Source organism: Notamacropus eugenii, chromosome 3, assembly GCF_028372415.1.
Source record: "Notamacropus eugenii isolate mMacEug1 chromosome 3, mMacEug1.pri_v2, whole genome shotgun sequence".
In the NCBI taxonomy this organism is placed as follows: Eukaryota; Metazoa; Chordata; class Mammalia; order Diprotodontia; family Macropodidae; genus Notamacropus; species Notamacropus eugenii.
The window spans coordinates 26,410,997-26,438,908 of record NC_092874.1 but is presented as its reverse complement, the minus strand read 5'-3'; the positions used below and the strand labels follow the sequence as shown (position 1 = coordinate 26,438,908).

The window sequence follows — 27,912 nt, the reverse complement described above, 5'->3', positions numbered from 1 at the left end:
GAAGAGGAAGTCCTTATATACTAGCCATCTAAGTCGTGTGTGTCATATACTAGTCATATAAGTCGGATAAGTAATACGCATTAGAGCTTTAGACCTGGGTTCAAATCCTGACTCTGACACTTATTAGTCGTGTGCCCATGGGCTCTGCAGCCTGCCACCTCCAGGTTCCAACTTCAATCACTGATTTTCAACTATTGTAAGAGAATGGTAATGTCATAACCTCCCCAAGTAGAACTTTTGGGAGATGAAATTATATCCAATATTTCTTTGATAATTACTGCAGAAAGAAAGTAAGTGAAAATTTGTGAGCTATTGAGGTATGTCTTGAAATGTTCAAGAGTTCACCATACTAACATTTTCTTTTAATTTGAGAGGAAATGAATTACCTTGTAGGCAATTTGGATTTTTTTAAAGTGCCATGTGTAGAAAATTCTTATTCTTACATATACATATACATATATATGTATATAGTCTCTCTCTCTCTGTCTCCCTCTGTCTATCTATCTATAGTCTCACCACTAGATGGCGCAGACCTACTGGGGAGTTCCTGAGGGTTCTCAAATACCATGTTTGTTTTCTTAGTGTCTTCTTGAGTTATTGGTGAAGTATTTCTAATTGCCTTTCCAAACTTCACTTAAAGTTCTCAGTGCCTTTTCAGGTGTTTAATTGTAGATTTTTTATATCATGTTCTTTTGGATTCTCACTTTAGTATTAAAATGCTCTAAACTTGTAAGGAAAGGCAGCTAAGTGGTGAGGGGCAGCTCATTGTCCTCAGTCCAAATCCAGCCTCAGACACATACCAGCTGTGTGACCCTGGACAAGTCACTTAACCTTGTTGGCCTCAGTTTCCTCCTGTGTAAAGTGAACTGGAGAAGGAAATGGCCAACTAGTCCAGGATGTTCACCAAGAAAATCCCAAATGAGGTCATGATGAGTCAGACATGGCTGAAAAGACTGAACAGCAAACTTACAAGAGCCAATTTTGTTTAAAAATTTTAAGTTATTATTTATATCCTGAGTGGCAGTGGGGTCCTCCCTTCCCATGAGAGGAGGCACTGTTTTTTGCCTTTCTTTGTACCCCAGTATAGTACAGTTTCTGGCACATAGTAGGCGCTTAATAAATGCTTGTTCACCAACTGACTCCATCTCTCCTCCTCCCTTCTCTTTCTCTTTCTCTCCTTCCTCCTTTTCTGTTCTGGAACAGTATGTTCAGATTGCACTCCCCCCACCCCCCAAACTGCTCCTGATATTGTTTATTCTGTTACAGAAAGATCACAAATGTGACAGCCCTGATCTATAACCTACAGATCACAAAACACTTTCCTTAAACCACACTATGAAACCAGTCGCACAAATATTATCCATATTCTACACATGAAAACACCAAGCTTCAGAGAACTTCAGGGACTTGGTCAAGGCCACTGAGTCAAGAAGCAAACCCTGGCCTTCTGACGAACTCCTCTCACTCAGCCACATTCCCCTCCACATTATGAAGATGCAGAGTTCTAGATTTGACCATGAGTGTCACTTAACTCCTGCATGAAGGGAGTTGAGCCTTTCAGGATTTGCTATGAGTTTCTTGGAACAAGCTCAAACTGACCACGAGTAAAAGACAGAGTAGATAGAGATGGGGTGGGCCAAGGTTGAAGTCCTTTTGTTTGGGGCGGGCAGTGACAGAATTTTAGGGTTAAGCTTAATCTTCTGCCAAGTGTACAAAGCCAGAGCTAAGAAAGATTCCTGATCTTTGGTCTCCTAAATAACTAGTTTAAAAGAACAAAAGAGTTTTAAGTATCTTTTTTTGTTGGGAAACAAAGACTTTGCTGGGAAAACAATTCCATCACCCAGGTCTGGATGCTTTTGCCTCAGCCCCCGGCAGTGTTTTGACCTTCCCTCCTGGAACCTTAGCAGAACCTGAAGTACATGTGCAGGGTGGGAAGATGAATAGGTGTTTATCTTCAGCATCAGAAAACTGCAGTGTGCAGTGGGACGGTGTGGGGAGCAGTATACAGCAGAAAAGCTTCAGAAAGTCACTTACCATGGCTGGAATCAGAGCCAGAGTGGGGAGGGCTGGGGAGATATGTCATGGCAAATGCCACCTAGGTGGGGAGCATGTGTTAAATACTTCTCCTCTCCCCAGGCCCAGCATTCTCTGAGAGAGCCCATTCTAAATGAGCATCCAAGTATGCAACTGAGGGTGAACAGGGAGGGGACAGGCTCTGAAGCCTAAGGGGCCTTTGACTGAAGCAGGATGAAGGAGTGAGTCAGGTCTCATGGAATGGCAACAAGAAAGACTGAGATGACTGTCCTTGGCCCTGACCAGTGTCATGACTCTAATTATGAGCCACAGCTGTCTGAGGCAGAACAGAGCTCAGGCTCTAAGGACCTCCAAGAGGTCCAGGGATAGCTCAGGAGGTGGGGACCTGCAAGTACCTGTGCTCCCAACCAGGGGAGGCACAGAATTGTTCTGAGAGCCCTTCTAGAGGGCCTCAAGAAAGTCCTGCCTCCATGGTCTTCAGAGTAAGAGCTCCTTCTCCACTGTCACTTCAAAGGGCTTAGTTACCTTTCCCCAATGGGATTGGGGGTCTGACTTCCACATACCCTTCGTGACCTTGCTGAGCTCTGGTTTCCTCAGCCAGAATGTGAGAGGGTCAGAGATGACTTCTAAGGTTCCTTCCAGCTATAAATCTATGATTATATATGTCTTATTATTTGATTTGTGGTCTTTGCCTGGTTAATTCTGCACAGAATAGGGACTTGAGTCAAGAATGTAGATTTCTTCCACCAGAGGCAGTGAGGTGCAGTAAAATGAGTGTTGAATTTGAAGTAGGAGTTCTTGGGTGTGAATCCTGGCTGTGGCCCTGACTGGAATTCGTTTGTGTGGCCTTGGGCAAGTCCCCTCAGCTTTCTTTGTCTCTGTGTGTCTTCATCTGTTAATCAAAGGAGTTGGAGTAGATGGCTTCTTAGGTCTCTACTCATGTGAATCTAAAATGGAGCCTCTCATGGTATCATGGGAGCTTCCTATAATGTTTGCTAAAATTAATAATATTGTTTCTAAATGGGATCTCATTCATACCAACATCTATTACTTGAAACTGAGAATATTTAGTACAATGTATCATATAGAATGAGGCAGGTGGGATTCTCATAGAAAACTGAGAGGTTCTTAGGCAGAATAAATAACATTTTATTATTTCCCCCCAAATGAATCAATCCTTTAAACCTAGGCCTTTGAACTCAACTGTGTACTTATACTTAGGATATGCGTCTGAATTGATTATGGACATGTGTGAGCATGTGATCTGTTTACTCCAATAACTGGCTATGTGTACATACCACGTGTGTATAAAGTATACATACTAGGACATGCATATCTTGGACATTGATGAGCTGTAATGCATCTAGAAGAAGGTTATCAGGACAGTGGGGGCTTCAGAATCAAGCCAGAAGAATTGATGGAAGGAGTTATGATTTTTAACCTCAATCAGAGAAGACAAGGGTGATATGCTAGGCCTTTGGAGCATTTGAAAGGATGCCATGTGGGATTTGACTTATTCTGCCTGAACTCAGAAGACAGAGCTAGCAGCAACAGGAAGTCACAGAAAGATACATTTTAGCTTGATGAAAGGAAAAAACTCCTACAATTAGTTGCCCAACAGGCTGCCTTCAGGAGGTCACAGATTCTTGGAAGATTAGATTTATGACTTGATGAGAAAGTTCCACAGGACTTTACCATTTAGGGTAAATTAGATGAAAATGCCCGAAAAGGTCCTTCCCATTCTGAGATTCTGTAATTAATTATGCTTATGAATTATCACCACCATTCCTTCATGATGTATGTGTAGAACCTACATAAAATTGTATGCCATCTCAAGGAGGGAGAGGAGCAGGAGGGGCAGGGAGGGAAAAAATCGAAGATATATGGAAGTGATTGTAGAACACTGAAAACAAATAAAATAATTTAATTAAAAAAAACTATTCCTTCATGGAGGAGTGAGATTCCAATTACCTTATGACCTTGAAGCAAAAATATAAGTTCCTTTAAGTAATCACTATTAGGGATAAAAAGATTAAAATATTAGTTTGTATTTTATAGTAGTTTTTTGGGGGGAGGGAAAAACATAAACCCAAACATTTGAATGTTTTTGGCACCTTAACATTAAAATTTTAAAAAATCTTTGGAAAGTATACTTTACAGTTTTTTTAGTTGCAACTTAAAAATACATAAAAATTAAGCTAATAAAACTTTGGGAAGAGTGACATACTTAAGTGCTGTAGAAGTGTAATGAAGTCAAAATAATTCATGTTATGCAGCTAAAACTAAAGAAGAATGTGAATTTTCCTGTAGTTATTTTTATTACAACTCTACCATTTGTCACTTTTCTGCCTCTTGCAAATTTAATCAGTTATTTTTATTAACATATATATATTCAGTCTTTATAATATAGCTTGAGTAGATTATATTTGTCTATAAACTCCTAAACTTGAGGTGATTTCTATTGTAGCATGTGATCCTGACGATTTCAGAGTGATTTTGCTATATCTAAAAATGCTCTACCAAATATGAACTGTATACCAAAATAGGAATCTAAAGTATCATGGATAAAATTAGATATAATTTTAGACCAATATAGCTAAACAAATTAAGGTAATTGTAAAACATTTAGGTTTTTTAAAAAAAATAATCTGATTCTATTTTTGAATTTCCACAGCCAGAAAGATGCAAATTTGATAAAAGGTGGTATGAAAGTGCTCTGCAAGAAGCGTACCTATTATATGCATTTTCTCATGAGCAAAGACTGGAAATGTGTCTTCTATCAAAAAGAGGTATGGTCATTTTTGTTTCCAAAATGGAGATTGAATTAAGTGACTTTGAGTCATAAGTCTCTGTGTATGTGTATGCTTGGTTCTACGTATATACGCTGACAGATATATACAAACACATATATGTGTTTGAACGAACTAAACAAAATGTTACATGGGATTATTTTCATCAAACACCTCTTTCCATTTGTTCTCTTTGAATATGTTCATAGGCCCTCTTGTGGATCTCAGGATAATGTAGTTCAAAACTAAAAGTCATAGTATTAAAAATAAAAAAAAACCACCTATCTATCTAACTGTCTATCTAAACTGTGTACTCAATGTTCTTAGGGCTCATTCTATAGTACTTGTAAAGTAAATATTTTCCAACATGCCAAAGCAGTTAAATATCTTAAAAAGAAAGTCCAAGGCAATATTGGAATCTTTTTTTTTTTTGAGTTAGATACGGATTTATTTTTAAGCTCTTTTTAGTGAAAATTCTCAGATTTCTGAAACAATACTGGTAGTTGTGATGTCATTGATTGGGTGGGTAATGCCACTCATTTTTTTCCCATCAAGTCAACATAGCCATTTTATTTTTCCTAAATATCCTTAATATTTTTGAGTCTCATGTTTGACACATTAATAAAAAGAAGTGGCTAGGGATAATTGCACCCCAAGGGGCCATTGAAAAACATGCTTTTGTCCTACTCAAAATGTTGACTGTCATTTTTAAAAAGTCTGGATGCAGGCAATGTGTCACTCACTCCCTTATTTCTTTCTTTTATTTGATGTTGCCTTCCAACTTTGAGAACTTCAGGACCCAGGCTGCTTCATTCATCCTAAAGCAAACCCTGAAGCTATTAATCTTACCTTGAAATTTTTTTCTTTTATCCCTAAAAGTGAAATATCTTAATCCCCACAGACAACTTGGCTATGCTTTCTACAGAAGGTGGTCTTATCCAGAATTCAGAGAAACTTTTCTTACTAGGTATCAAATAGTATTCTGTAGAATGATTCACTTCCAATTTCTCTATGGTAGGTAAACACTATACAAGTATAGTGCATGTCCTGTCAGGGCAAACTCCAAGGAAATGAGATACTTTTGAATTAGGACTAATGTCTTGTTGGATTAGAATAGTTAGAAGTTTCAAGGAAAGAGTTTGATGCACTCTTTAAAAAAATAGGGCTTTTCAGTCATACATTGAAGTACTTTAATAAAGAATTCTTAATCATCTTCACCTTATCATCATCACTTGGCATTTACATGGTGCATTAAAGTTTGCAAGCGCTTTGCAGATAGGACCTCATCACTGGAAGTGTTCAGAGACTGGGTAACGAAACATAGGGGATGTTATAGAGAGAACTCATGCGTCTCAGGTTGGGATTGAGGACAGGGAATCAAATCCCTACTTGGGTTGAGGGTACAGGAGGAAGTGCATACACATGGGTAAAATCATATCTTCGGAAACCTTATCTTCTGCTTTTCATTTTTTCCTCTTTATGGGCATGTACTAAGGAGGTTGCTACTTTTGCTACTACTACTTCTACTACTATTAACAGTAGTTAACTTTTATAAAATATTTTAAGGTTTACAAAGACTCTGGGAAGGGGAAGGTATTATTATGATCCTTGTTTTATAGATGGGGAAATTAAGACATAAAGAAGTTAAATGATTTGCCCTGTATCACACAACTAGCAAGAATGTGAGTCAGTATTGAAACTCAGGTTTATCCTAACTCTAAGCCCAGCACTATATCCATTGGGCCACCTATCTCCCTTGGCCTAGAAACCACTCTAGAAGTCCTACCACCATGAACATGTTCTAACTCCTACGCCACTCTTCTGTTAGTTTTCATCTTCAGGTAGCAGAATGCTTCAGTATGTATTCTTATTCTCCTTCTAAAGTGAAGCACAGCCATTTCAAGATCTCAATTCATACATTGGCTTTTTGGCATGCTCTCCACTCTCACATCCACTTCCAGTCCCAAAACACACTTGTGGCACCCAAACTTCACATTCACGTGAGAAGCTCCCTTTACTCATGCCTCTTATACCTGCTTTTCATTCTCTGTCATCTAATTCATCACTCTCAAGCTGACTTCCAGGTACCTCACTATCACAAAAATGGGTACTCTGGGCATTGTCTTTAAAATAAATTTTTATTGACTTTTTATTTTTATATTAAATGAGAATATATTAAAGTACTTTACAAACTTTAAGACTGTATAAATATTAGCTGTCATTAGCTGTTATTAGTAGTAATACATCACAATACTGTAGTAGTATAGTATATCAGTAGTGTGTATATAGTATATTGTATAGTAGTAGTAATAGTAGTAGTAGTACTAGTAGTAGTGAGGTATATGGGTTGTTCAAGGAGGACTCTGGAAGAGAGAGTGAGGCTAAAGATTTTGTGCAACTCTGCCTCACTTAAATCTAATTCACTTGAAAGTCAAGACATTGCCCTGTGATATCATTGTTCTTCTTTGAAACAAAGGATGAATATGGAGTAATATTATTATTATTAGTAGTAGTAGTAGTAGTAGTAGTAGTGGATTACCTTACCACCTGGCAAAGTGGGTGGGAACTAGATTGTAGAAAACTATATAAAAATGCTAGTCTGACAATTTTGTATTGTATCCTAAAGGCAATAAAGAACCTTTGAATGCTTTCAATTAGGGGTCAGACCTGGGTTTTAAACATTAATTTGGAAGGTGTGTGGAAAGGAGAGGTAAGAACTTAGAGCCTGGGAGGGTCAATAAGCTACATTGGTGATGAACTAGAGGAGAGGCTTTGAGAGTTGAACAAAGGGGACAAATATTTGAGAAGTTGTGGAAATTTGATTGGCAAAACTTGTAACTAGTTTGCTATTGGAGCTGAGTGAGAAGGAGAAGTCAGGTATTACTCTAAGGTTCCAAACCTGGATGATGTAAGAATAACATTGCCATCCAGACAATGGTGAAATTTGGAGAGTTGATTTTGCAGGTCATTCCACCAAATATTCCTGAAAGAACTACAGTCAAGCACTCTCCTTGACAACTAGGCAGCTCTGATAAAAGGATAGATGTGGGCCAATATGTGTCAGGGACATAACTTGAGCGTAATCCTTCATGACTCTAAGGCCAGAGCTCCTAGTGCCTCACTACATCTCCAAAGATCCAAAATCCATATAGAATCACAACCTTGAAATTTAGTCTGAGCTAGCCAGGAACTTCTGCAGGAACATCTGGGGTAGAAATCTTTCCATACAATGAGTATCACTTAACTCCCTTCCTCTTTGAGCTCCATAAATTCCAAATTCCTGAAATATGAATGATAGAAGCGATGCATCATATCTACCAGATATGAAGAACAGGAGGTCATTCTAGTAACCAAAGGTGTAAATTCAGAACATAGACAGTATCACCTGAGATTTGCAGAACCCGAAAGCAATTTCATCCCTTTTATGATTTTTGTTAAAGGTGAATGGTATTGCTAGAAGGAACCTAGAAAACATTGCTAGGGATTATGAAATCAGGAATGAAATTGAAGACAGGGAAAGCGGGCAGTATTTCTTCACTAATTTCTTCACTACTTCACAAGCAGATTTGGTAAGTGAGTTGTTGATTGAGAGAATGCTATCTGAAAACAAAATTTAGATGACTGAGCCATTACTTAAGATATAAAAATGGTCTAGGAAGTCCTCCATTTAATGCTTCCTCTTCCAAAAACTCCCTTCCCTTCTCTGCCACTGTCTCTCCAAAGCTGAAATACTTTTCTGATCAAGGGGTTCCCTTTAGAAATCTGCATGGATAAACAGTTTCCCTACCTACCTCAGGGACCCAAGCCTTCTCAGTCTTGCAGGGTCTCTGTCTGTGTTCAGCCATGAACTGTTTTCTGTTTCCCTTTAAAGGACAGGTCCAAAAGCATAGCTCAGTTGCACAATGGCTATAATCTGCTCATCCCTAAATGCTATGACTTAATCATCCTCATGATCATGTCATTGGTAAAGGTGTTCATCCTATCCCATCAAGGAAATAATCATGAAGTACCAAATGTGGTTTCAACAGAGGAAGTTCAAGTATTTTATACAATAAGATATTGTTAAAACCAGAACACAGGCATCATCCTTTAGCCTTGTGAGGTTGGCCACACCCTCTGTATGGCATGAGGCATAACTGTTTCTATTCATTTGGAATATTTTCATTTATTACCTACAATTACTCTTATGCACTTAATAAATAAAATTACTTGGGCATAGATCAAGAGGAGTACAATGTGTTATGAAGTCATATCTCATTGATTTAATCTGTATTTCCTGTTTTACTCTATAAGTTCAAAGTCTCTATAGATAATAGGAATTTCTGAAGAGAAGAAATTACATCTTTACTACTATGGAAAAATTCAACTTGTAGAAAGTGGATAGAGTTACTGAATTTGAACCTGGAGCTGCTATGATGGTATAGAGTGCCTGCTTACAATTTTAAACTTTGAAAGATTTCCATCAAGATTTAAGCACACTTTTTGGAAAGTAGGGCAATTCCTGACAATGCTAAGGAACATTATTCTCCTTCACTATGAAAACACTGGTACAACTTTTGAGTATAGGTGTTGGAGATTTGGAGTCTAAATTATATACATCACAATTACCTACATTAAATCAATTTTCATTCTATTTCCAGGTAGATTTTGCAAGCTTGTAGACAGTAGTATCATTTATACATTTCAATAAATATATTCCAAGTTTATTTGAGACCATTTTTTGACAAAATTCAAGTTAGATAACTTCATTTGGAAATGGAAAATTCATCTTCAGTAACAGAAAAATAATGAAAACATAATTTGCTCTTTGTATTGTGTTTATTATAGGATGTTAAGTATAACTTTGGTTCAAATTTAGTTTGGGGATTATTTTGGTGTTAAAGTGTTATTTAAAATCAGTAGTGCTGAAAAAAGTGCCTAAATTTGATTTTGGTTTCACCTGATTTGCTAGGTAAAATGTTGTCATTTCTTCAGTGGTTCCACCTTCACATAGTCTTCCTTCTGATCTAGAGTCCTTGGTATTCTCTTTGACTCTTTCCTCCCTCTTTATCTGTCAGACCTAAGTGTCATTCACCCAGTCCTTTTGATGGTGCCTCCATGTCCTTTCTATTCCCACTACTACTATACTACTAAATGCCCTCATCACCACATCCTGGGTGCATTGCAGGAGCTTCCTGACAGGTCTTCTTGGTCTTCACCTGCCTATGTATCTGTAGTGCCAGCATGCACAGCAGCCATGACTACCACAGCACAATTCAGAATCGCGAAATACCACAGACACTCTATGTGGAAGGCAGAACCAAAACATTGTTTCAGACCCAAATCCATCACAGCAACAAAAATCTATACATAATAACAATGCAGAGGACAACACTATCCCCAAGCCTTCCCCCTGCTGGGCTTCCCACAAAGCAGGTCCGTTACACTCATCACAAGCAGGCTCTCTTAAAATCACAAACATCACTCACGCTAACCAGGAGCCTGCATCCTTCCTAGCTCCGACTGCTCTCAAGACTAACTCCCTCTCAGTTCTGCCTCTTCCTGTTCCACCCATTCATCAAACTCCTCCCACCACAGGCTCCATGTGGCTTAATGGACCTATTAATGAAGAGGAAAGATTTTCCAATTCAAATTACCATTACAATATCCGAAGGCCTGTTACCAGAAGGATCTCTCCTAAGGATAGATCTAGATCTAGATAGACAGATATCATGTTCCGACATCTTTAGTGGTGCTTATTCCCTAATGAAAAACGCCTCTTTGCTTGACATCCAAGATAAATCATCTGGCACTCCCCAGTTTTATCTCATTTTGTTGTGGAATCATTTTTCAGTCTGTCCAACTCTTTGTGACCCCATTCAGCAAAGATACTGGAGTGGTTTTCCATTTCTTTCTACATCTCATTTTCCAAATGAGGAAACTGAGGCAAACAGGGTTAAGTGACTTGCTCAAGGTTATACAACTAGTGATTATCTGAGATCAGATAAGGACTCAGAAAGATGTCTTCCTCATTCCAGGCATTCTGTCCACTGCTTCACCTCACTGCCCTCAACTTTCTTCCATACCATAGAACTATATTACTCTCTATATCCTGACACAAGCTGCACTTTTTACCTGTGTGTCTTTGCTCAGGTGATTCTGAATGCCTAGAATGTTACAAGTCAAGATTAAAGTGGAGGGAGTGTGGTACATGATTTTTTTGTTTACAGATGATTGTGCCCTCAGTGCAGCCTCTGAAGCTCAGGTGCAACAAAGTATGGATTGATTTTCTGCTGCTTGTGCTAAAGTTATTGTGCTGACCTTGTGGTTGTATGCCTGTGAAATCTAGATAATCTACCAGTGCAATTCCAGGAAACTGAATTGTTTCCTTTTGGATTGTCATAGGAAGACTTTGAAGACCACCTGGCAAGATAAGGTACTGGATGCTGAGGTCCTTTCTTGAGCTAAACTGCCAAGCTTTCAAACTCTACTGCAGAGAGCATACCTCCAATGAGCTGGCCATGGTGTTTGAAAACCAGACATATACTTGACTAAAAGACTATTTTATGGAGAAATCACACAAAGCAGGCCCTCAAATAACAGTCAGAAGAAGCAATACAAGGATACTTTCAAGGCCTCTCTGAAGAACTTTGGAATCAATTGTGTGATTTGGGAGACACTGACAAAGGACTGCCCATTATGATGTACTGGAATGAAAGAAGGTGGTGTACTGCATGAGTGAAGCAGAATTTCAGTAACTCAAAAGAAATGAGATGTGCAAATTTAGCCATCTCCCATTCCGAATGTTCATGTGTACTATTTGTACCTGACCTGTGGTGGAGCCTTCTGAGTTCTTATTGGCTGGATCAGTCAAAGTTGGACACATTGTACCTTGACCTCAACATTGTGATGTCATTTCGGTCCTCTTCAAGAGAGGGCAACAAACAAACAGACAGCATCACTATTCTGTGTAGTATACTCCGTTATGACAGGAATCCATTCTTCTCTAAACTACTACTTAGCATAGCATTCTGTACACAGCAGGCTTTTAATATAGTGATTGCTAAATTTGTTCTTCTCTCAATATTTTATAGGGATGCCTTTAGAGGACACACCTGAAGCAAATGTTAAAGTTGCCATAGAAGCCAAGAAAAGAGTAAGTTCTGGTTCTACTGTGCATGATTAACCTTAATCTCGACTGGCTTAAGACAAATTAAGTTTAGATAATCAACATATAAAGTATAATGGGACAATACCAGCCCCGTAGGTTTTAAATGTAGGTATTTAGATATATGCTTTCTTTAAGTCTTTCTACTGATCTGTATTGACCATGGAATGCCATTGGTAGGCCATTGTGCAGGATTCTGTAACATAGTGTCCTAGAATTACCATATAATCAAACAATGCAGAATAATGAATAAAATGGAATGAAAAATTGAACTATTATTATTTTGGAATATGATATTAATATATACATATGTATGTATTTTCAAGTTGTAGTCTTACATTCATAATATCATAAGCACAAAGAGGTATCACTGAAAAATTTAATAGCTAACACAACAAAAATTGACTTTTCTTTAAGTACAAGTAGGCTGAAAAATGAAGCATCAGTTATCTCACCAGGTGGTCTGAACATAGATTCTTTTTATTAGCCTATGTCAAGGAAATCATGTTTTAAAATAGTTGAAACTTTGTAAGGCAGTTTGTATATTTCATGTTGAAAAGATTAACATGAAGCTAGTTCCTGACATATGATGTCTTGAAAAGAATGAACTTTGTTTTTTCTCTTTAAGTGGCAGTCTTACTATAGAACACCATTGAAAGAATGTACAAGAACACTTATTTAAGTGCCATTGTTTCAGATCTAAACTGACCCAATATGTTGGTGGCAGAAAAAAAAAAAGCTAAAGAACTTAATGAATATTAACTTAAACTTTTGAATTTTTAACTTAAAACTAATGAACTTAATGGATATTCCTTAGGAGAATTTGTTTTGGGGAATGGGGTGGGCTATGGACAGATTGAATATGATCAAGGGCCCCCAAAGGAGACTATATGCATTGGAGTTGAGCATTCCTTTTTATTTCGAGTATACGGATCCTTAGCTATCCTGTTGTAATTAGGTTTGTATACTTTTAGTTTGTCATCGTCAAAAAGACACTTGAATTTTCATGGGAGTTATGCATTTGATGGTCTTTTTCTTTCAAAAGAAGACTCGATGCTTTAAATAAAGTTATATTCTGGGGAGTAATGATGAACCCCAGGAAAGAGGGAAGAAATGGGCAAAAGAGAGGAAGAGGAAGAGGAAAGAGGAAAAAGTAATTAGAGACAATATGTTCTATTCAAATATTTTTGGTAATTATTGTTAACAACAACAGCACAGTTTATAAGATCCACTTCTTTGGGGAGAAGACCAAGCATGAGTTACAAATCAATACCTGGAGATCAGAAGGTGGTTGGATTCAGTGTGTGAAAACAAGGAAAGGTATCCAGTGTCCATTTGCTCTGGAGTATGACTCTGAGCCCAAGTCTTCCAGTGTCTTCACTGCTGAATATGCTGCTGTGTTTCCTCACTTACATGGGATACTCTTCTGTCCTCCCCCACTCCCACCCTCAGTTGAAGATCAGACGTTTGATGCAGACAAGAAAGGATTCATGAGCAAATGGGAACTGGGATTAAGCTCAAGCAGGTACCTTTTAGATAAATAACTCTTAGAAGGATCTGAAACACAGTATCCCCCTGCTTTTCCTCCTCCAGCTTTGTTCAACTGCAGCTGCTACTCAACTCTTTTCGGGTTCTGGAGCAGCACAAGCCACAAATGCACAGAAAATCACAGTTCCCCGTGAGCCCTTTATCCTCACCACAGTGAAGGTGCCAGAGGAGAAAGACTCAGGCCCTGACACCATGTGGCTGTGACTGTGCCACCTTTCCTAGCCTCAGCTGATCTTTCCACCTACATGCTCTCTCACCACCATCTATCAGGCAGCCTGATTCAAAGACTAATACTATTTCCAGAGTTGGCACGATTACAAGACATACTGAAGGTCTGTTCATCGGCACATGCATACAAACAGGGAGGTTGGTAGGGGGTAATCCAGAACTGGGATTAGTAAAGTTTGTCTGGTAATGGGACAAGGACAAGAGTTAAGGATTCAAAGTCAACCAGAAATGTGTAGTTGCATTGGTCAGTAAGAAGGTCACTACTATGAAGAAAAGGGAGGGAGACCAGAACAGGGAGGGAACAGACTGGGAGATCGAGTTGGAATGTCACAGTGACTGGGAAGGATAGATGCAGATTAAGTAAGGCAAAATGAAAGGTTTAGAGTAAAGGATTAGTGTCTCAGTGATCTCTGATCAGCAGGACTGTGTCTCTATGCCTGTAAATGTGCACTATCCTAGTTAGTCTAGGTGATGCAGTTACTTTGTAGCGATAGCAGTCTTATTATTAGGCATTTGCATTTAATTTTGATTAGGTTCTCTTAGCTTCTTTTTAATAGTTGACTTGATAACTTCATTATAGGTTCAGTCTTCATTATATTTAATAAGGTAGCTTTTAGTTTTCCATGCACAATGGGTCTTAAGTCTGATCGAACTCAATGGTGATAAAAATCAAGTATCTATTATATAGTGGGGGATCATATTGTTATTTTTCTTGCTTATAAAAATATGAGGTGACTCAGAGCTCAGGCTGGAGGACTGTATTCTTAGCCAGATGAGATGAGGGTGTAGTGGCTGTTGTTCCTGTCACAAGTTATTATCCTTCCATGGGCAGTATGGCTGCCTGAGCCACTGCTTGTCATGTCACCCGTGGTGTTCCCAGGGGAAAAAGAGCCCAAGAAGCTATTGGCATCACCAGTGATCATCTTCTGGTGGCATTTGCTGTTAGTGCTACCCATTAGCCACTGCGCAGGAGATGGAAGATCACAAGGAGGGCTAGGTGTGTAAGTCTCCCTGGCCTTTTGTTCCCCCCTTTTGCTCATAAATCCTTCCTTATCTGCATCAAATGTCTGGTCTTCAACTGAGGGTAGGAGTCGGGGGGCGAGGCAGGAGAGTGTCCCATGTGAGTGAGGAGACACAGTAGCAAGGAGCAAGAAGAGAGACATAAGGGAAGATGCCAGTGCTGGATGGAGGTCTCATGTCTGTGTTTTGGTGGATGTTTGGTCTCATCCATACTTGAATAAGAATCCAGTCTAAAACATACCCGGCACGTGATCATTGAAGTTTTCCTTGAAAACTGTTATAGAGAAGGCTCACTCCAACTTACCCAGAAGCCCTAATTGGACAACTCTAATTCTTAAGAAGTTTGTCCTAATATTAGACGTAAACTCACCTTTGAATTCTGTCCCCTGGGGCTCTAAAGATCAGAGGCAGCCGGGTGGTTCAGTGGGCAGAGTATGAGACTTAGAATCAGGGAGTGTAACCTGGCTGTGTAACCTGGGGCAAACCATTTGCCTTTTTAGCCTCAGTTTCTTCATCTGTATAATGGGGAAGATGATAGCACCTACTCTTCAGGGTCAAATGCTGTAGTATATGTAAATTACTTTTCAAATCTTAAAATGTTTATGCTCTCTCTCTGTCTCTCTCTGTCTCTCTCTGTCTCTGTCTCTCTCTGTCTCTGTCTCTCTGTCTCTCTCTGTCTCTGTCTCTCTCTGTCTCTGTCTCTCTCTGTCTCTCTCTGTCTCTGTCTCTCTCTGTCTCTGTCTCTCTCTGTCTCTCTCTGTCTCTGTCTCTCTCTGTCTCTGTCTCTCTCTGTCTCTCTCTGTCTCTGTCTCCCTTCCTCTGTCTCTCTCTGTCTCCCTTTCTCTGTCTCCCTTCCTCTCTCTCTCTCTGTCTCTCTCTGTCTCTGTCTCTCTGTCTCCCTCTCTCTGTCTCTCTCCCTTCCTCTCTCTCTCTCTGTCTCTCTCTGTCTCTGTCTCTCTCTGTCTCCCTCTCTCTGTCTCTCTCCCTTCCTCTGTCTCTCTCTGTCTCCCTCTCTCTGTCTCTCTCCCTTCCTCTGTCTCTCTCTCTCTGTCTCCCTTTCTCTGTCTCCCTTCCTCTCTCTCTCTCTGTCTCTCTCTGTCTCTGTCTCTCTCTGTCTCCCTCTCTCTGTCTCTCTCCCTTCCTCTGTCTCTCTCTGTCTCTGTCTCTGTCTCTCTCTGTCTCTCTCTGTCTCTGTCTCTCTCCCTTCCTCTGTCTCTCTGTTTCTCTCTATCTCTGTCTCTCTCTGTCTCTCTCCCTTCCTCTGTCTCTCTCTGTCTCTCTCTGTCTCTCTCTGTCTCTGTCTCTGTTTCTCTCTGTCTCCCTCTCTCTGTCTCTCTCCCTTCCTCTGTCTCTCTCTGTCTCTCTCTGTCTCTGTCTCTGTCTCTCTCTGTCTCCCTCTCTCTGTCTCTCTCCCTTCCTCTGTCTCTCTCTCTTTGCCTCTCTCCCTCTCTCTCCCAGAGGGGCAGAGAAATTTATTGGATAAAGAGCTAGCTCAGAAACCATGGGGATCTGGGTTCAAGTAGACACATATTCGCTGACTACAGGCAAGTTATTTAACCTCTTAGTGCTGCAGGCCAGTGGTGTAAAATTCAAATAGAAATGAATTCCTAGGGGCAGCATATTGAGTTAGGAAGCTACAAATTAAAATTATCTCTGTTGTATTGTATTTTTATTTACTGTGTTAAGCATTTCCCAAATAGATTAAGACATTTTTCTGTCCCCTGCAGCCTGGGGTTGTGGATTTGACATTTGTGTTCTAGGCAACTCTGTATGACTGTAAGCTGCAGAGGCAGTAATGACCTTCAGGTCTTTAGAGGTAACTTCCTCATCTGAGAATTTCCTATACCAAAGAAATTACAAGTCCTACTCCTATGCTTACTATTACTAACATAAGTTACTTACACTCTATGATCACATGCCTTGGAGTCTGCATTAATTGCTAAATTTGCTATTAATATGGAATTCATGTACTGTAGCTCACTTAAGAATTCATTTGGCTTTAAATGCATCTTTCTCCAAAGATAAATATTATAACAGATCCCCTCTGCTGCCTTCTCGCCTCAGGCATAGAGTTATCTGGAAAAAGATGAGTGAGCAGAAGAACCCCTGGGAAGAAGCCCAGGCTGTCTCCAGTCGCATTTTGCTTTTTGTTTGGGTTTTTCTTTGTGTCCCTTTACTGAAGGTGGCTTTTCTTGTTCTCTCAAGAGCTTGGGGCATGTAGAAAATGATCCAGCTGGCCTTGCAGCTTCCCTTTCTGGTTGTTCTTTTGTTTCATCCTTTTGAGGGGCAAGAACTTCTCAGGAGATATGCAGCCTTGGGATGCAAGAGACACCTCCATGAGTTCAAAATTCCCCTCTGTCTGGACGTTACTATTTTGGAACAAATTTTATTGGTGCCTTTTTTATTATTAGTCATTTCCTGATATATGTCCCTATTGATAGAACCCTCCCTTAATAAGAAAGAAACTGAACAACAGAGTGACCTTATATATATGTAGTTTTCTACACCTACAGTTCCCCACCTCTCTGTCAATAGGAAAAAATTGTGCTTCGGTAGGTGGTTTTTAGCTTGATTCCAGCACATCTGATTGAAATGAAGCATCAGAGTTAACACAAATACAATAGTTTATAGAAGCCACAACCTCTGGTTTTTTCTAAATTTTCATTCAGAGTTCCACCTTGTCAGGGTGCAATTTTGCTGGTAAAACATGATTGTTTTTCCTATTTCTTTGCCACAAAAATTGATTTTTGAGTCCAGAATGATGATCAAAAATAGTGATTTACACTGCTGAAATTTATTATGCTATCCCTTCACCTTTCATTTGTCCACCATTCTGCACTTAAGCCAAACATTCCACCTGTGTCTTTCCCTTAGGCAGTGATGGAACAGCTTGTCATAGGACTGAGTAATAACTTCTTTATCCAGCAAGGGAATGTGTTCCCTTACTGTCGCATGAACATATCCATGTTCTGCAACTAGATATCTTCTGTAACCTTGGGCAAATGAATTCACTGCCCACAAACTGGTTTTCCTCCTTTGCCCAATAAATGAGCCAGACTAGATTATCTCTAGCTATAAATTCTATGAGTGATGCTATTGTGCTCAATCCACTCACCATGCTATTAAAAAATTGTTTTATTCTGAGCTTAACAAACACCAAGTAAAATGAGCATTTCCATACAATAGCAGAACAGAAAAAAAGGATTATATGTAAACTGTAAATCTCTGTTATACATAGCTTCTTTTTCTTTTTAAGTATATTCAGACAGGAACTTTCAAAGCTATCCTGCTTGTCTATGTTTTTAAAAGTATGGCCTTCTCTTCTTTTTTCTCTCCTTTTAAAAAGGAATAAAAATGCCTCAATAGCTTTCTTTTTTTTCTTTTTATTTGGCTACCCTCTCCCTGTTTCCTCTAACCCTCTTATCCCCACCTCATAAAAAATCCAAAACCAAACACAACAGAGCCCTTATAACAAATAAATACATACACATATGTATATACATATATATGCATGTGTGTATAAATATATATGTATATGGAAAACAAATTCCAGTGCTGGCTGTAGCCATTCTGCGTCTTTACTCCATGAAAGCTCTGTCAAGAGGTAGCTGGAATGCTTCATCTGGAAGTGGTCATGCTGTAGTTATAGCTGGTTATTGCACTGATTAGATAGGTAGATCTCAAGTCTTTCTAAGCTATTTTTCTGTATAATGTGTTACACACATTTTTATCCTGGTTCTGCTTGCTTCATTCTCCATCAGTGCATTAAATCTTTCCAGATTTCTTTGAAATGATCCCTTTTTAATGGTACAATAAGATTCCATTCCATTCATGCATCATGATTTGTTCAGTCATTCTTCAATAGAAAGATATTTCCTCAATTTCTAGTTCTTTGTTACTACAAAAAGAGCTGCTATAAATATTTTTGTGAGTATGAATCTTTTTGATTACTTTCTAGGATATGTGGACCAATCCACCAATAGTGAAAAGTGCATCCAAATTCATGTTTTACTGCACCCTCTCCAGTATTTTATAATTTTCCCTTTTTTATAATCTTTTGACAATCTGAGGAGTATGAGAATTTCAGGGTTGCCTTACTTCATATTTCTCTAAATATTAATAATATGAAACTTTTTTTATTTCTTGAGAGCTTGAATGTCTTCTCTTAAAAACTGATTTCATATACATTGATCATTTATCTTTTGGGGAATGGCTGTTGTTTTTATAGATTCTAATCAGTTCCATATATATCTTGGATATAAGATATTTCTCAGAGAAACTTGCAGCTAGAATTTTCTTTTCCCTTTTTCCCTTCTAATTTTAACTGCACTAATTTTGTTTGTCCAAAACCATTTGAATTTTATATAAACAAAACTGTACATTTTGTCTAACGTGGTCTTTTCTGTCACTTGTTTGGTCATAAACTCTTTTCTTACCTATAGACCTGAAAAGAAATTTATTTCTTCTTCTAATGTCCTTTATGTGTAATATATGTATCCATTTGGAACTTATATTGTTATACAGTGTGAGATGTTAGTCTATACCTAATTTCTGTCAGATTGCTTTTCATTTTTCTGGCAATTTTTTTGAACAGTCAGTTCTTAGTCTAGCAGCTGTGATTTTATGGTTATCAAAATGATCCCTAGTTGGTTAGTTTCTGTATATTGTACATCTAATCTGTTCCTTTTGTTGACCTCTTTAGTTTGCAACCAGTACCAGATCATTTTGATGATTACTGCTTCATAATATACTTTGATACTTGGTACTGATAGATCACCTTTCTTCTGTATTTTTTTCATGGTTTCCCTTAAGGTTCTTGACCTTTATTGCCTCAATGAATGTTATTATTTTTCCTAGCTCCATAAAGTAAATCATTGGTAATTTGGTATGGCACCAAATAAATAAACTTAGATAATATTATCATTTTTATTATGTTAGCATGGCCTATTCATGAGCAATTAATTTTTCTGTAATTATTTATGTTTTCTATTTATTTCTATAAAGAATTGAATTCATAAAATCCCTTGCAGATTCCCAAATATTTTATAAATTCTGTAATCATTTTGAATGGAATTTCTTTTTCTATATCTTCCTGCTAGGTTTTGTTGCTGTATACATAAATGCTGATGATTTGTGTGGATTTTCTTCATATAATTTGTTGAATTTATTGTTTCAAATAATTTTAGTTGATATTTTAGTGTTCTTTAGGTAGATCATTATATCATCTGAAAAAAATTGATAGTAATGTTTATCCTTATAACCTGTCTTTATTACTTCAGTTTGTTTTTCTTATACTATTGCTCTTACTGGCATTTCTAGCACTGTGTTAAATGTTTTTAGTGGCAATAGGCATCCTTGCTTTAGTACTAATATTATTAGAAAGGCCTCCTTACCTTTATGTATTGTAGATAATGATCAGTCATGCTTTAGATAGGTATTTTAGATAGATACTTTTTAGTGAAAGCTCATTTATTTTTCTGTTTTGTAGTGTTTTAAAAGAAATTGATTTTAGATTTTATAAAAAAATAAATATTTCTAACATTTTATGTGGTTTTAATTATTTTTCTTACTGAAATTATGTTTCTAGTGTCCCTTATGTAGAATCAATCCTCCATTCCTGGTATAAATCTAATCTAGTGATGTTTTATGTTTTTTTAATATGTTGTTATAGCCTATTTGCTAATATTTTATTTACTCTTTATTGTCAATATTTTTTAGGGATATTGGTCTGAAGTTTTCTTTCTCTGCTTTGTCATTCCAACTTTTGTTATCCAGACCAAATTTATATTGTATAAAGAGTTTCAAAGTAACCCTTCTTTTCCTATTTTTGCAAATAGTTTGCATAACATTAGAATTAATTGTTCCTGAATGGTTAATAGAATATGTTTATAAATCTGCCTTGTTCCAGAGTCTTTGGGAGTTCATTTATGGTTTACTCAATTTCTTTTTCTTATATTGGGTTGTTTAAATTATCTATCTACTCAGATAGTCGAGTATTTTATATTTTTGTGAACATTTATTTCATATATAGTTGAGCAAAATAATTCTGATAATTTCTACATTTCTTCAGTTGTGAATTCTGATTTTTCTTTGCTTAATAAACAATTTGGTTTTCTCTTCTCTTTTTAAAAATCAGATTAGATAGCCATTTGTCTATTTTTAAAAGTTATTTTCCCCCTAAGAAACCCACACATATTCACTTAATTACTCAGTTTTTTTCTTCATTATTTATCTTTTTTTAATATTTTAGTTTTCAGAATTTCTGTTTTGATATTTTGTTGCAGCTGAGGTTGCCTGTGTTCTTTTCCTTTGTTGTTGATGAAAGCATTTAAGAGATACACACTTTTCTTTCCATAATACTTTAGCTATATTCCATAAATTTTGGCATATTGTTTTGTCGTTTACTTTGATGTAAATTTCTATAATTTATTCTTTGATTCACCAGTTCTTTTGGATTATTTAGTCTCTAGTTAATTATTATTCTTTCTTCAAAGCCCCTACATTGGATATGCTTCCTATTACATTGTAGTCATTAAAGGATATATTTATTATTTCTTTTTTTCCTACATTTGCAAAGTTTTTTTAATCCCTCAAAACATACTTTTTGTAAAGATCCCACACACATTTAAGAAATATATGAACCTTCTTTTCTTCCTATTAAGTAATTGCCAAAGATCCATCACATCTATTTTTTTTGAAGTCCTATTTAAGTCCTTAACTCCTTTCTTCTTTATATTTTCACTAGATTTTCCAGGTTTGAAAAGTCATTGAGGTCCCCTACTATTATAAGTTTACTGTCTATGTCTTTCTACACACACACACACACACACACACACACACACACACACACACACACACACACACACTATTGATAATGATTTATTACCTATGGTTTTAATCATAATGTTTTCCTATTTACCTTTTTTTACAAATCACTTTTATTGTGTCGTTGTCTGAAAGCATCATTGCTACCCTTACTTTTTGTGTTGACCTGAAGCATAATAGATTTTACTCCAGTCTTCCATTTTAACTCTATATGAACCTTTATGTTTCAATTATTTTTCTTCTAAACATCTTGTTGGATTCTGATTTCTAATTCATTCTGTAATCCTATTCTGTTTTGTATGTGAGTTCCTTTCATTCATGTTCACAGCTTGGATCCTCAGTTGTATCCTCTTAATTTTCCATCTTTGCCTTTCCTACGTTTTTATAAAGAAGTGGTTGGAAGGGGTTTGTTCAACAAACCTCTAAGTGTTTGTTCAACACTTGTAATCTATAAGTGATATGCTCCACTTTTTTACTCTATGTCTCTCTTTTCCTCCCCTTGCCCAATCTTGATCCCAGAATTTTATTTTTCCCCCTTTCCTTTTAATATCACCTTCCCAATACTTCCTTTCACATTGGATTTTATTTTCCTTATGATTACATTTATCCTGTCTTCCCTCATAATCTCCCCTTCCTTCTTCTTTTCCCCATCCATTTTCCTGTTTAATGTATATCTATACCAGTCAGTAAGTCAGTTAGCATTTATTATGTCACAAGCATTTATCAAGTGCCTACTATGTGCCAGGTACTATCTCAAGAGCTGGATATATAACCAAAAGTAAAAGAAAAGCCCTGTTTCTCTCTCTCTCTCTCTCTCTCTCTCTCTCTCTCTCTCTCTCTCTCTCTCTCTCTCTCTGTATGTTCAGCCTTCCTTTGTCTGCTTATGATGAAACTGAGGTTCATTGGATGTCCATTCTCCCCACTCTTTCCTCCAGTTTTGTATAATATTTGTCACATGCATCCCTGTTATGTGAGATAGTACATTCCCTTTTCTTCTTCTTCCTTTCCTCCACAGGATAGTCCTTAATCCTTCCCATTTTCTTCTTCTCCCAAGACCATCAAAACATAACAAAATCATGTCCAGATCCTCTGCTCCCTATATTTAGTGACTCTTAAAATATCAGTGTTCTGATAATAGGGTTGTTTCTTTACCCTCTACTAGCATATAAACAGTTCATCCACGTAAAGATATTCCTTTCCAGTTGATCAAATGTATGTACCTAGGTGTCTCTTTTTCTCCTGCAGTTCCATGTCAAAAAGACTACCTTTTGACAGAATCTTTTATCAGGAATACTTGGAAATAGGTTATTTCATTACAAGTCTATTTTCATGCTCTAGGATTATACTAAATTTTGCCAGATAGGTTATTCATAGGTTGTAAATCCTTATCTTTTGCTTTTGGAATATCATATTTCAAGTTCCCTGTTCACTGACAGATACCAATCCTTGTATAGTCCTGAATGTGGCTAGAATTGTCATTTTTATTATATTAGCTCAGCCTACCCATGAGCAACTGATGTTTTGTTTCCCAATTATTTAGATCTGACTTTATTTGTGTGAAAATTCCTGTGTTTATTTTGGCAGGTAGACTCCCAATTATTTTATAATGTCTACAGTAATTTTAAATGGAATTTCTCTTTCCATTTCTTGCTGTTGAGCTTTGTTAGTAATATACAGAAATGCAGACGATTTATGTGGGTGTGTTTTATATCCAACAACTTTGCTAAAGTTGTTTATTATTTCAAGTAGTTTTCTACTTGATTCTCTAGGATTCTCTAAGTATATCATCATATCATCTTCAAAGAATGATAACTTAGTTTTTTCTTTGCCTATTCTAATTCTTTCAATTTCTTTTTCTTCTCTTATTGCTAAAGCTAACATTTCTAGCATCATACTGAATAACAGTAGTGATAATGGACATCCTTGTTTCATACTTCATCCTACTGGAAATACATCTAGCTTATCTCCGTTACATGTCATGCTGGCTGATGGTTTTAGGTAGATGCTACTTATTTTAAGGAAAGCTCCATTTATTCCTAAACTCTCCAGTATTTTCAATAGGAATGGGTGTTGTATTTTGTCAAAATCTTTTTCTGAATCTATTGAGATAATCATATGGTTTCTGTCAGTTTTGTTGTTGACATGATCAATTCTGCTCATAGTTTTCCTAATATTGTACCAGCCCTGCATTTCTAGTATAAATCCTACCTGATCAAAGTGTATTATTCTTGTAGTTTGCTATAATGTTTTTGCTAATATCTTATTTAAAATTGGTGCATCTATATTCACTAGGGAAACTGGTCTATAATTTTCTTTCTCTGTTTTGGCTCTTCCCAGTTTAGGTATCAGCACTATATATGTATCATAAAAAGAATTTGGTAGGACTCCGCCAATTTTCCCAAATTGTCTATGTAGTATTGGAATTAACTGTTCTTTAAAAATTTGATAGAATTCACTTGTAAATCCATCTGACCTTGGAGATTTCTTCCTAGGGAGTTCATTGATGGTTTGTTCAATTTTTTTCTGAGATGGGATTATTTTTGTATTTTTCTTCCTCTTCTGTTAATCCCATTTCATTTAAAGTGCTTATTCTCCTTGCCATCTTTTTCCTCCCTAGGAATTCCGTATTTTATACTTTTCTTTCATTTCTTCCAGGTATTCTTGTAATCTCTGTGCTTAGACATTCTTTCCTCTGAGACTCTATTTGGATGTGTTGTATAGTTACTGTCTTCTGGATTTACCCCTTTGGGCTTCTCTTAATCCAAGATATTTCTTCATCTTGTTTGGTGTTTTGTTTACTCTTACCTCTATCCTCATTCTCTAGATTGGGTATTTGTACCTGAGTCAAAATCTACTCCTATACGCTTGGATTGTGTGTGGGGGTTCTCCTTGATCCTGAGTTTTAACAAGCCACAAGCCCTGGGGTTAGTTGGTTTGAAAGGCTGCTTTGGCTCCAGCCTTAGGAACTTTCATCTTGGGATAGTGAAGGGAGTTAGGTGTTTGAGCCCAGGAAGATTGAGGGAACCTCTCCTGATAAGGAATGCCAGACCCAGCTGTGCTGCAAAGAGTAGTAGGGGTGAGAAGGATCTAGCACATGCCTGATGAGTGTAGAAGCAGTGGGACAGAAAGCCTCTGGCTGTGGGCACTTATAGGAGGTTGGAGGTTTGGCTTTGGTTCCAGGCAGGAGGGGAGAACTGAAGATATGGGGCAAGAGGCACCATTTCCCATACCACAGGGCTAGAGGTGATTACAAAAACTAAGCTGTTACCACAAAAAATGCACAGGCAAAGGAGAAAGGATCCAACCATGGAAAGCTAGTAGGGAATAGAGATGATCGGGGTTCATCTTCAGAGGAGGATATTGAAGGGAAGAAACCCACAAAGAGTAACATCAAATGGTCATCTGCCCAAAAAGAATTCTTAGAAGATCTTAAAAAAGACTTTGAAAATTAAATGACAGAGATGGAGGAAAAACTAAAGAAAAAAATAAGAATTATCCAAGAAAACCAGAAGGTTATGAAAGGAAAGTTAACCAATTGGAAAAAGAGATTCAGAATCTTAAGGAAGAAAATGACACCTTGAAAATTAGAATTGGGCAAAGTGAAGCCAGTGAAATTATAAGAGATCATGAAATAATTAACCAAAATATGAATAATAAAAATAAAAGAGAAAGTGAAACATCTTAATAGAAAAACAACAAGTTTGGAAAATAGATCAAGAAGAAAAAATATAAAAATAATCAGACTACCTGAAAGTTATGATGAAAAAAAGAATCTTGATACAATAATACAAGAATAATTAAATAAAATTGTCCCAAAACATTAGAACAAGAGGAAAAAGTAGAAATAGAAAAAAATCTATTCATCACTGCTTCAAAGAGACCCTATGAAGAAAACTCATAGGAATATCATAGTCAAATTGTGAAACCCCCCTAGCTCAGGATAAAATATTAAAAGCATCAAGATTAAAACAATTTAAATACGGTGATACCACAATTAGACTCATACTAGACCTAGCGACAGAGACATTAAAGGAGTACAGGTGTTGGATCATAATATGTTGAAGAACAAAAGAACTGGGGCTCTGGTTGAAAATATCATGCCCTACAAAGTTAAGTATTATCCGGACTGAAAAAGAAATGGACATTTGATAAACTCTCAGACTTTCAAGACTTAATTTTAAAAAATCCTGAATTTAATAGAAGATTTGACATACAAAAACTAAGAGAAATATAAGGTACATACCAAAGACTGATTATAAGGGATTCATAAGGACAGACTGCTTACTTTTTAAAAACATATATATATATATATATATATATAATGTATGTCTGAGATTCTTATTAATAATTGTGTAGCTCATAAGTAAGATTGGGGAAAGCATGAATAGGATATGAATTTAAGAAGTAAAACCATTTAGGAACAGCTAAAACAAGTAGTTATTTTATACAAATGAGTTGCAAGAGGAAGAATCAATACAGAGGAATTAAATGGGGAGGAGGGCTGGTAGTTTTGGTAACCTACTTTCAGGGGGAATGGGTTCAAGAGAACAATACATATATTTAGAAGAGTATGAAAGTCTTCTAGATTCAGAAGAAATAACATGGTAGGGGCATAGGGAGGGGAGAGACAGGGAGGGATCTTTATAGGGGAGGGGGAGGAATAGTTAAAAGGGGATATAGAAGAGTGTTTGTTTAGATTTATGGGAATGGGAGCATGGGGGAGGCTTCCTTGGAGGGGGATAGCCAAATAATAGGAGGACAAGGAAGTGGGTAGAATTAAAGTAGAGGGGGTAGGAGGGATAGGAAAGAAGAGATATGCACAAACATAAAAAACAAAAATCAGAAGTAGAATATGTTTTGGAAAGTATATGGCTATATATGTATATATAATGTATGTGTATATGTGTATATCTATAGCTATAAAGAAACATATCTAAACTTTATTGTAGCCTTCTGGGGATGGAGGAGGGGGAAAGAACAAAGTAAAAAAGTGCATAACAGAGAACAAAAGAATTCACAAGGAAGCAAAGAAAAGATGGACAACTTTCAACACGGTAAGTATTATTTATCATACAGGTTTTCCTGAAATGAAAATTTATTGTTACATAATTTGAATCCTCTCTTATGTTCTGCTATGTACATGACATGCTTTTTTTCTTTTTAACTTTGTATTGAAGTTCCAGTATTTAAGTTTATGATATATTTTTGGTTCTTTTTTCTATTCTGTATTTGTATTCTGGCATTTGAGTCCAAAATAAAATTTTAAAAAATGAAAAAAAAAATTAAGGATGGATCTGAGAATCATCAGTGCAGAGGTAATAACTGAATCTCTGAGAGCAGATAAGGTCACTAAATGAAACAGTATAGAAGAAAAAGAGAAAAAGACCCAGGACAGAGACTTGTGGGACATCCAAAATGAATGGGAATGACCTTGAGGAAGATCCTGCAAAAAAGACTGAGAAAGAACAGTTGGACAGGGAGGAGGAGAACCACGAGGAAACCATGTCATGAACATTTAGAAAGGAGACAATATTCAGTTGAAAACAGTTATCAGCAGTGCCACAGCTTTAGGGAAGTCAAAAAGGTTGAACACTGAGAAAAGGTCATTATATTGGGCAATTGGGAGCTTTGGAGAGAGATGTTTAAGTTGATCAATGAAATCAGAAGCAAGATTGTAGAGGGCATAAAAGGAAGTAATTGGAGAAGAATGGAGGCACCAATTGTAAGTGGCTTTCTTAAGGTGCTTAGTGATTTTTCATAGGGAGGAGAAATATTGGAAAAAGAGTCCATTGATTGAGTGACTGTTTTCTGAGAATGGGGAACACATAAGAGTGTTTGTAGGCATCAGTGAAACAACCAGTAGAGAGGGAAAAAAATTAAACATTAGTTAGATAGTGAGATGCTAGGAGAAGAGGAGTTGGAATGCGATCAGGAGTGCATATAGAAAGGCTTGCCTTTGTAAGGAGAAGGGATACCTCTCCATGTGTGACAGGAGTAAAAGATGAGATCATAGAAGACAACTGAATGATAAGAGATAAGGAGGAGAGGAGAAGTGGGAGCTCTTAGTGAATGACTTTTTTTCCCCTTTGAAATATGAAGCAGTGTCTTCACCTAAGAGGGTGGGAGAATAGGGTAAAATGGAATATTTGAAGAGTGATAAAAAGGTTTGGAATAGCTATGCAGTGAGTGGGACAGAGAATGGATTTCAGATGTATAAAAGGATTTCCTTGTAACAGTGAGGGCACAGATGAGATTATGTAACAAATTTGTAGTGAAACCAATATCATTTTGTTCATATTGTGGGAGTAATTGAAGTAGGGA

General features: G+C 37.0%; 1 protein-coding gene across 3 annotated transcripts in view; it reads left to right on the top strand.

The window, feature by feature from the left end:
• ZCWPW2 (zinc finger CW-type and PWWP domain containing 2) overlaps positions 1 to 27,912 on the top strand; it is a 172,182-nt gene that overhangs the window by 104,657 nt on the left and 39,613 nt on the right. For 2 of the 3 annotated variants that reach the window (XM_072651125.1, XM_072651126.1), the window contains exons 4-6: positions 4,709 to 4,823; positions 11,897 to 11,958; positions 26,541 to 26,645. In XM_072651125.1, coding sequence (XP_072507226.1) covers positions 4,709 to 4,823; positions 11,897 to 11,958; positions 26,541 to 26,645 — 282 coding nt within the window. The remainder of the gene's footprint in view (positions 1 to 4,708; positions 4,824 to 11,896; positions 11,959 to 26,540; positions 26,646 to 27,912) is intronic. The other variant, XM_072651127.1, reaches the window with a different exon arrangement.